Source organism: Orycteropus afer, unplaced genomic scaffold (genome assembly GCF_000298275.1).
Source record: "Orycteropus afer afer isolate SDZICR_OR568_19922 unplaced genomic scaffold, OryAfe1.0 scaffold00131, whole genome shotgun sequence".
In the NCBI taxonomy this organism is placed as follows: domain Eukaryota; kingdom Metazoa; phylum Chordata; class Mammalia; order Tubulidentata; family Orycteropodidae; genus Orycteropus; species Orycteropus afer.
The window spans coordinates 6317297-6327496 of NW_006921718.1; the positions used below are offsets into that span (position 1 = coordinate 6317297).

A 10200-nucleotide genomic window follows, 5' to 3' on the forward strand; every position below is an offset into this window, starting at 1 on the left:
CAGAAGATTAATACTAAATTGTCAGAAATAGATAATACATTGGAAGGGCAAAGGAGTAGAATTGATGCAATGGAAGATAGAATTAATAAGATTGAAGACAAATACCTGAATACTTCTTTAGAAAGGGATCAATCAGAAAAAAAATCAAAACAAAATGAAAAAAACCTAAGTTCATGTGGGTAACCATCCAAAGGGAATAACATACGTGTCATTGGAATTCCAGAATAGGAAGAGAAAAACAAAACCACTGAGAAAATTGTCCAAGATTTGCTAGAGGAGAACTTCCCTGATACGATGAAAGATGAAAATATATCCATTCAGGAAGTCCAATGAACCCCAAACAGGATATACCCCAAAAGAAAATCACCAAGACACATCCTCATCAAACTCATCAAAACCAAAGACAAAGACAAAATCCTGAAAGCAGCACAGGAAAAACAAAAGTTATCTACAAAGGACAACCAGTAAGAATAAGCTGGAATTTCTCAGCAGAAACCACATAAGCAAGAAGGCAATGGGATGGTATATATAAAACCCTGAAAGAGAAAAATTTTCTACCAAGAATTATATACCTGGCAAAATTGTCCCTCAAATATGATGGTTATGTAGTAGATCATATGATGGTGAAATGAGGAGATTTCCAGATAAGCAGAAACTAAGGGAATTTGTGAAAACCAGACCAACCTTACAAGAGATGCTAAAGGTAGTCCATTGAACAGAGAACAGAGAACCAAAAATAGCAAATAACAACCAACCATGCTGTTAGATAGATAGAGATAAGTATTGATTTGGGTGAAAAGAAGGGCAATGTACCAAATTGAGTGACCAACATGGCAGCATTGAGGATGGGAAAGACATAGAGAGGTACATGGGAGGTACAGACAACAAAGATGAACCCTTTTGCACATACAGTACTGCATTGTCAGTGAAAGCTAACATGGGTATATGGGTGGATAGATGGGTGGACAGGCTGAATGATTAGGTATGTCTATGAAATGGGGAGTGTATCCAAGAACATGTATAGGGTTGGCAGACAATGGTCCTATAAGTTTATGTGAATGATCAGAATTCCCAGGTGTATAGTAGAGCTGACAAGGGGCAAGGTTGTGGTCACTGCGTGGTCACAGCCAGCTACCCAGAGGGACCGAGTAGTTGAACCTGCGGGCTTGGGACCATAGTCGCAGGGGACATCAAGCTCAATTGACATAATATACTATACAAAACATCATTCCACCTCCTACTTTGGTGAGTAGCAACTGGGATCTTAAAAGCTAGCAAGCTGCTATCTAGATGTAACGATGAGTCTATCCTCGTCCAGAGCAAAGAAGAATGAAGGAAACCAAAATTCACGGAAACATTTAGTCCTAGCCACTGGTACACTATCCAATCTATGAGACCAGAAGAACTAGATGGTGCCCGGCTACCACTGTCATCCGCTTGGAAGGGGATCTATGTAGGAGATTCTTGATAGAGAGGGAGAACAATGTGAAACAAAACTCAAAATCATTTGGAGGAAAAAAAAAGGGGGTGGGGAGACCAGGTTTGTTGGTCTGATAGAGCCTGGTGGAACCAATAAGACTATGGAGTTGAACCCACACCCATGGTTTCCAGCCAAACAAAAGACAGGCATATGAGTTGAACATTTACCTCAGGTAGATACACTCCTTGGAGAGAACAATCATGGGAGAAAGAAGGGCTGCTTATGCCCAGGGAGACAGCTCAGGGGGCAGGAGTGCATGGAGGGATGGACACAGGGAAGAGGTAACTATGGGGAGGAAGTGGGAAGGGAGCTGTTGCATTGTGGTAAACTGTGGTCAATATCATGAGACAAAGTGTATGTGAACTGCTGTATGGAAATTGAATATGCTCTGTAAATCTTCACCCAAATCACAATAAAAAAAAATTTTTTTTAAAAACTCCAAAAAGTAAATAAATAAATAAAGGGAGGTGGTCTGATAGAGCCTGGTGGAACCTCTGAGACTATGGCCCCTAATTGCCCTTCAGGTCTGGAATTGAACCCACACCTGTGGCTTCCAGCCAAACAAAAGATAGGTATATGAGTTGAACATTTACCTGAGGTAGATACACTCCTTGGAAAGAACAATCATGAGACAAAGAAAGGCTGTTTACGCACAGGGAGACAGTTCAGGGGGCAGGAGTGCATGGAGGGATGGACAGAGGGAAGAGGTAACTATTGGGAGGAAGTGGGAGGTGAACTGTTGCATTGTGATAAATTGTAGTGAATGCCATGAAAGTATATGTGAAGTGCTGTATGGAAAGTGAATTTGCTCTGTAAACTTTCACCCAAATCACAATTTAAAAAAAAAAAAAAAATGCTTGGGAGAGGAGGCCCAGTGAATATTATTGAAGTAACAGGCATGCACCTTATTCTCCAACTTCACCACAAAAAGAAGCAGAGATGAAGACTTTGTATGTACCTACCAAGGTCTGCCCTGCCCAGCCAGAGTTCTCAGAGGAAGGATGGAGAAGCCAAACTTACCTGGGTCCAAATCCTGGCCTCATCACTACTAGCTGTGTAACCTTCAGCAAGTTAATTCAGATACCTAACTTCAGGTCCTTTTGAATGTGTAAAATTGGGTTAATAAGAGTATCCACATGGTGAGATTGGTGTGGAGAGGAATGAAATGATCCATGCAACATGCTTGATAAAGTGCCTGACTTGGAGGGAGTGCTCAGGGAGAGCTAGTCTCCATTATTGTCAATCCTCACTCTGCCTGAAGGTGCTCTTTGGGTCTCCACCACCTAATTCCTTAGAAGAAGCAGAAGTTGTGGGATAGAAGGGTGTTACTGCTACCATAACAAAAATACCACAAGTGAATGCTTCTAAAGAACAGAAATTTATTTTCTCATAGTTCAGGAGGCTAGAAATCTGAATTCAGAGTATGGGTCTAGTGGGCAGTCCTTCTTTGTCTATTTCAGCTTCTAATCAACCAGCTTACTAGTTGCTGTCAAGTCCAACTCATGGTGACCCTATGTGTGTCACAGTAAAACTATGCTCCATAGAATTTTTAATGGCTGATTTTTTAGAAGTACACTGCCAGCCATTTTTTCCAAGGCAACTCTGGATAGAGTTAACCTCCAAGCTTTCCATTAGCAGCCAAACACATTAACCTTTTGCACCACCCAGGAACTCCTTTTCCTCTTCTAGCAGTTGGTAATCCTTGGAGTTCCTGGGCTTGTAGATGTATCTGCTGTATGTGTCCATCTTCACATGGCATCTTCCCCCCGTGTATGTCTGTTATACTCTTTCTATAAGTCAGAAGGAGCTCTGGTAGCATAGTGCCTAAGGCACTTGACTGCTAACCAGAATGCTGGCAGTTCAAACCTACCAGCCACTCCTCGGAAGGAAGGTTGGGCAATCTACATCCGTAGTGATACTGCCTCGGAAACCCAAGGAGGGGTCACTATGAGTTGGGTCCGACTCGACGGCACATAACAACAACAACATAAGTCAGAAGTGACTAGCTTTAGGACCCACTCCAATCTGGTATAGCCTCATTAACATAACAAAAGGCCTTATTTCCATACAGGATCACATCCCTCATGTGTTGCAGAGTAGAAGTGTATTCAATTCCATGGCCTTGTGGAAGCATATTGATAGATCTTTCTTCCAAACCACAAATTTTCAGTTAGTAGTTCAGACTTTAAGGATTTGTGCCACCCAGGGACTCCCTCCACAGGTACAGGGGCATACATATTGAATACATATTTTGGAGGAACATAATTCAATCCATAAGAAGATAATAAGAGACTAATGGGCAACAGATACAATGGCTAACAACACTAGACTGGAGGAGAAGAAGCCACACACTGGGTAGAAAAGAACACCTGAGCAGCTGAGCTGCTGGAACCTTGCAGGTCTTGCTCTGGCATAGCAATGGTGTACCAACGTCTTCCACCCAAGGGTTAGGCAGATAGAGAATGCTCAAAGGAGGATATGAGTTCTATCCTCTTCCCATTCCTTCCCAGGTCACCCCTTGAAATGGGGCTGGTTGAAAAAAAAAAAAACAAACATTGAGAGGAGGGGTCTCAGATTGCTTAGGAAGACTAGCAACCTAGTTAGGCAGGGCTCAGCCCAGCTTATGACTTATTCCATCCTTTACAGCAATATTTTTCAGACTGCAGTGGCAAAATTAGTGAGTCTGGGAATCAGTTTAGTGGATTATGCATGACCAGCAGTTATTTAAAAAAAAAAAAAAAAAAAAACTAGTATAACAATTAACAGCATCAGAGTGAATTGCAGATAATAAGAGTGAATATTTTTCATGAACCTTTGTGTCTGTTTACAAAAAATCTGCAAATTTGTGTGTACAAAATATAAAATATATTTTTTTATTGTGTGTCAGAAGCAGAAGTTTGAGAAACACTGCTCTGGAGAAAGTAGCTTATCATTGACTTTAATTCTCCCTCCAGGGAGAATGCAGTTTCCCTAAAGGGAATGAGAGAAATCCTGGTGGCTCAGTGGTTGAAGTGCTCAGTTGCTAACCAAAAGGTCAGTGGTTCAAATCTACCAGCCACTCTGTGGGACAAATATGTAGCAGTCTACTTCCATGAAGATTACAGTGTTGGAAACCCAATGGGGCAGTTTTACTCTGTCCCACAGGGTTGCTCTGAGTCAAAATCTACTCAACAGCAATGGGGTTGGTTTTTGGTTTTAAGGATAATGGAGTCCTGATAGCCAGAACAGTGACCAACCATATAGCCCAGAAGTATCAAGCAAAGACTGCCTGAGGCTGTTGATGTCTGCTGTTTAGGGCCCAAGCAAACTTGGTTGGGATCATGGGTTGTGTCCTTGAAATGGTCAGGAGTTAAGAACTTAATACTCTGAATGTTGTTCCCCAAACCCAGTATCTTATATAAACTGATTTAGATCACCATGGATCACTTAATTCAGAACAGACATTTACTCTCAGTTCTTTGAGTTTCTTGGCTATTAGTTTTGGAGAATAATAAAATTAGATAACACATGTGAACATTAGACAACTCAGAGCTTCAGTTATAACATTATGACTCACGTGAAACACAGTATCCAACAAACTTGTTTGTGTACTATGCTCTCACCTGGCGAGCAGCATAGCTTCCTGGGGATCCTGGATACCGCTCTATCAGCAACGGTCGTAAGTCATTTTGCCACATTTCAGAAATATTGGTGCCATCTGCAACTTGCCGAAGAGATGAGGAATTCAAAATGGCTGGTTGGTGATAATTCTGAGAATTAAATAAAATTGTTTTAAGGCTATTATTTCATAATATGTTTAAGATTTACTCTGAGACATTTGTAATTGAGAAAACTTTGCTTTGAACCTCAAAATTAAAGGATAACTTTTACATCATATGACGTAAGTTAAGCTATTTAACTTGCAAATGAGTCCCTTATACCTAGAGTGTCTAATTAATTGCTTCAGCTATTTATTTTAAAAATCAAAATTAACATAATTGTTTTCAAATCTATAAACCTGAGCATTAATTGTTAACATTTATTACCTATGTAGTTTTCCAAGATCTCTTGTATGATGGTTTTGTAAAACCAAAAAAGTAAAAAAAACCCACTGCCATTGAATCCATTCCAACTCACAGCAACCCACACTAGGTTTTCAAGGCTGTAAATCTTCATTGAAGTAGATTGCCTCATCTTTCTCCCACGGAGCAGCTGGTGGGTTTCAACCACTGATCTTCTGGTTGCCAGCCAAATGCCTTACCCACTACTACACCAGAGCTCCTTTCACTACTTTGTAAGGTTTAAAAATACCAATTATTATTCTCTTGTTCTTAAGAAAACCCAACATTTTAAAAATCGCAGTCAACAAAGTAATATATTTTGTTAGCTTAATTGCTTTACTAAAGACAGTGTGATGTAGCAAAATAAGCACTGTTTGGGTGTCAAATGGCTAACACACTCAGGCGCTAACCTGAAGGCTGGAGATTCAAGTCCACCCAGAGGCCCTTTAGAAGAAAGGCCTGGTGATCTATTTCCAAACAATTAGCCATTGAAAATCCTACAGAATGCCGTTCTACTCTGACACTCATGGGGTCACCATGAGTCGGAATCAACTTAATGGCAACTAATTTTTTATTCGTTAGGGTCAGTGATGCTGGATTCAAAGCTTTTGGTTGCCAATTACAGGTAGTCCCTGACTTACACAGGAGTTCCCTTCCAATGACTTTGTCATAAGTCAGTTCTGACCTAAATTGAATACCTCTTTTTTTTTTTTTTTTTAGTTTTCATTATTATTGCCTTTTATTATCAGCATCTTTATAAATCCAATCTTTGCCTTTGGGATTGGAAATATTACATATAAGCTTACAGATATATTTTAACACACACATACATTTTAAAAATATACAAATCATAAAAATTTACTCTGACAATGAAGAAGAGTTGGACAATGTTGGCATTTTGTCAGTTGCAGTAATAACACTACTTGTGGAAGGTTCTGGATCATCTGAATTATTCCTGGGAATGGTAATAGTGGTTCTAGTCAGAAACTTTTTGAGAGTTGTCTATATGGTCCTTTTCTTTTTTGCTTCACATTTTCACGGTAACATCTCACTGCCTTCTGAAACTGGCTATTGACTTCAGCAAAGCAATCAGCGTCTGGGTCCATTTTTTTAAGCAACTGAAGCCCCTGATTTAGTTTAGAAGAAAAAAACCTTCTGCCGATCCTTTCATTGTAAATCTTTTTATTATTATTTTTATTGTGATTTGGGTGAAAATTTACAGAGCAAATTCACTTTCCATACAGCAGCTCACATACACTTTGTCTCATGACACTGACTACAAATTACTACAATGCAACAGCTCCCCTCCCACTTGCTCCTCATAGTTACCTCTTCCCTGTGTCCTTCCCTCACATGCACTTCTGCCCCCCCAGCTGTCTCCCAGTGCCTACACAGCCCTTCCATTCTCCCATGATTGATCTCTCCAAAGGAGTGTATCTACCTAATGTAAATGTTCAGCTTATATGCCTGTCTTTTGTATGACTAGAAGCCATAGGAGTGGGTTCAATTCCAGACCTGAAGGGTTGCTAGGGGCCATAATTTCAGTGGTTCCACCAGGCTCTATCAGACCAGCAATCCTGGTCTTTTTTTTTTTTTTTTTTTTTTTAATGATTTTTAGTTTTGTTCCACATTTTCCTCCCACTCTATCCAGGATCTCCTACAGAGATCCCCTCCTAGTGGCTGACAGTGGTAGCTGGGCACCATCTAGTTCTTCTGGTCTCATAGTCATATAGGTTGAGGATAGCATGGTATACCAGTCCCTTACACTAATTGTTTCCATGTGTCTTTGGTTTTCTTCATTCTTCTTTGCTCTGGACATTGATACACCTAGATGGCCACTTGCAAAATTTTAAGATCCCAGTCACTACTCTCCAAAGTAAGATGTGGAACAATGTTTTTGTGTAGTATGTTATGCTAATTGAGCTAGATGTCCCCTGCAACTATGGTCCCACAGGTCTAACTGCTTGCTCCTCTGGGTAGCTGGCTGTGGCCAAGAAGTGACTACAACCTCATTGTCCCTTGTGAGCTCTCATTGTAAATTTTCTTGACAGTTTCTCTCCTTACTCTTTCTCATTATTTCTTTCATCATCAAAATCCACTATATCCTAATGTGTCAATTTTCCTTCTTTGTGATCTATGAGCTGTTTCATATTGATGATAATCAAGTTCTAAATTCAGTGTTCTTGCCATATGGACAATTTTTCCATTGATCTCTTTCATCATATTGTTCTGATCAAATGCTTGGAGCATGTTCACATAACTCAGCAATATTTTCCAAATCCTCTGCATGCGTTTTCCTATAACTTCCTCCCAGGAAAACACAATGTTCTGAATACACTGAATATAATATTATAATTCTTCCAGGTATTGCATAATGTTACCATACTTCCATCTGTTGCAGCTATTGCCTGAGCAAACTAGTCCATAGGTAATGTGCCACATCGGAAGGTAGATACACCACTTTTGCATCTTGATTTAGATCAACTACTTGAAGAAGGTGTCCTGAAGCATTATCAAGTAGCAGCAGAATCTTGAAAGGAATGCTCTTCTCAAGGCAGTAGATACCCATTTCTGGGATAAAACAATTTAAAAACTAGTCTTCAAATAACACAATCATCATCCAGGCCTTGGAGTTTCTTCTGTAGTAACCAACAGCTTATTTTTTGCCAATGTTTTTGAATGCTTGGGGATTTTCAGAATGGTAAACAAGAAAAGGTTTTAATTTAAATCCAGCAGCATTCCCTCCTAGCAGCAGAGTGAGTTTTTCTTTAAATGCCTTGAAACTAGGCACCAACTTTGCTTCTTTATGGATGGTTGTTAAGTGCCATTTGTCATAACTCAAATATTTTGTTAAGTCAGGAACTATCTGTATAAGTTGTGTGACCTTGGGCAGGTCCCCTAACTTTTCACTCCTCCAAGAAAGCATTTGATCTAGATCTGCAGTGTCCAATATGGTAGTCATTAGCCATACATGGTTATTGAGCACTTGAAATGTGGCTACTCTGAATTGAGATGTGCTGTGAGTGCAATACACACACTGAATTTCAAAGACTCAATTGGGAAGAAAAAACAAAATATAACTTTTATAGTGATTGCATCTTGAAATGATAATATTTTTGGATATACTAGTTAAATAAAATATATCATTAAAACTAATTTCACCCATTGATTGTTTTTTAAAATTTTAATATAAACTTGTTGCTGTCTAATTGCTTCTGACTTATTACAACCCCATGTGTTACAAAGTAGAACTGCCTGATAGAGTTATCTTGGCTGTTATCTTAACAGAAGCAGATTGCCAGGCCTTTCTTCTGCAACAGTGCTGGCTGGAGTCAAACCCCCAACCTTTAGGTTAGTGAAAACCCATTGTTGAGTTGATTCCAAATCACAGTGACCTTGTAGAAGAGAGTAGAATTGTGCCATAGGGTTTCCAAGGTTGTAAGTCTTTACTAATGCAGATTGCCATATCTTTGTCCCACAGACCAACTGGTGAGTTCAAACCACTAACTTTTCAATTAGCAACTGAGTGCTTAGCCACTGTGCCATCAGGGCTCCTTTAGGTAAGCAAACCATTTGCTTCACCTCACATAAGTGGTTCTTGTTTTATATTTCCATTTGAGAGCACAATCTAGATGATTGTTGCAGTTCCTTTCAGTCCAAGCCTGATGACCATAAGCCGCTAAGTAGTAAATATTTTATCTTGATTTAAAATTATTTTAATGTTTTATTAATGTTCACACTCTTAGGTACACATATATTTGAGTAAACTCTGCTTAAAAAGCAAAATTTGGTTTTTGGATTTTTCTTTACACATGCTGTATTCTGTTAAGATGCTAGTGATGATGATGAATCATTCATTCATTACATGCCTATCAGGTGTTCAATGATGGGAAGTAAGTAATCAATCAGATAATTTCTTCCCTGAGACTAGTGATAGCAAACCAACACCAAACTCAACTGCCATCGAGCCAATTCTGACTCATAGGAACCCCTGTTGGGTTTTCAAGGCAGTAACTCTTTATGGAAGTAGATTGCCCCATCTTCCTTCCATGGAGCGGCTGGTGAGTTTGAACCACCAACCTTCTGGTTTGCAGTCAAATGGCTTAAGCACTATGCCACTAGAGCTCCTTGAGAAGAGTGATAAGGATAATATAATGATATTGAAGTTTTTGAAATGCACAACAGAAATTGAGGACACTTGGCTATTTACCAGCACCAGTGTTAGTTGAATATGTTTAAGTAATCACTTAAGTATTTTCACTCCATATGGCTGGTAAGAGACTATGGAAGTAAAGAATACTTATTGCCTAGTTTCTTATGCTCATCTACACTTTGAGATGGTTCAGTTATTCTCCAGTATTATCATATAAATAGCATGGTTTGTAGGATCAGACAGACTCAAGTACCTCTCAGCTCATCACCTCACACTTAAGAGCTGTAACCCTGGACAAGTTATTTAGCCTCATTAAGATTCAATTTTCTCATCTGTAAAATGGATATAATTAAAATTAAATGAGCCATAAGATATGTAAAGTGCCACAGTAAACACTCAATAAGTGTTGTTGTTGTTTTGTGCCATTGAGTCAGACCCGACTCATAGCGACCCCTCCTTGGGTTTCCGAGGCAGTATCACTACGGAAGTAGATTGCCCCATCTTCCTTCCAAGGAGTGGCTGGTGGA

The 10200-nt window shown here is 39.5% G+C and overlaps 1 protein-coding gene across 1 annotated transcript in view; it reads right to left on the reverse strand.

Moving 5' to 3' along the window:
* The window catches only part of QPCT (glutaminyl-peptide cyclotransferase), an 87595-nt gene that overhangs the window by 54774 nt on the left and 22621 nt on the right, over positions 1-10200 (reverse strand). Inside the window, exon 2 of the mRNA XM_007945065.2 lies at positions 5083-5229. Within this exon, the coding sequence (XP_007943256.1) occupies positions 5083-5229 (147 nt within the window). The remainder of the gene's footprint in view (positions 1-5082; positions 5230-10200) is intronic.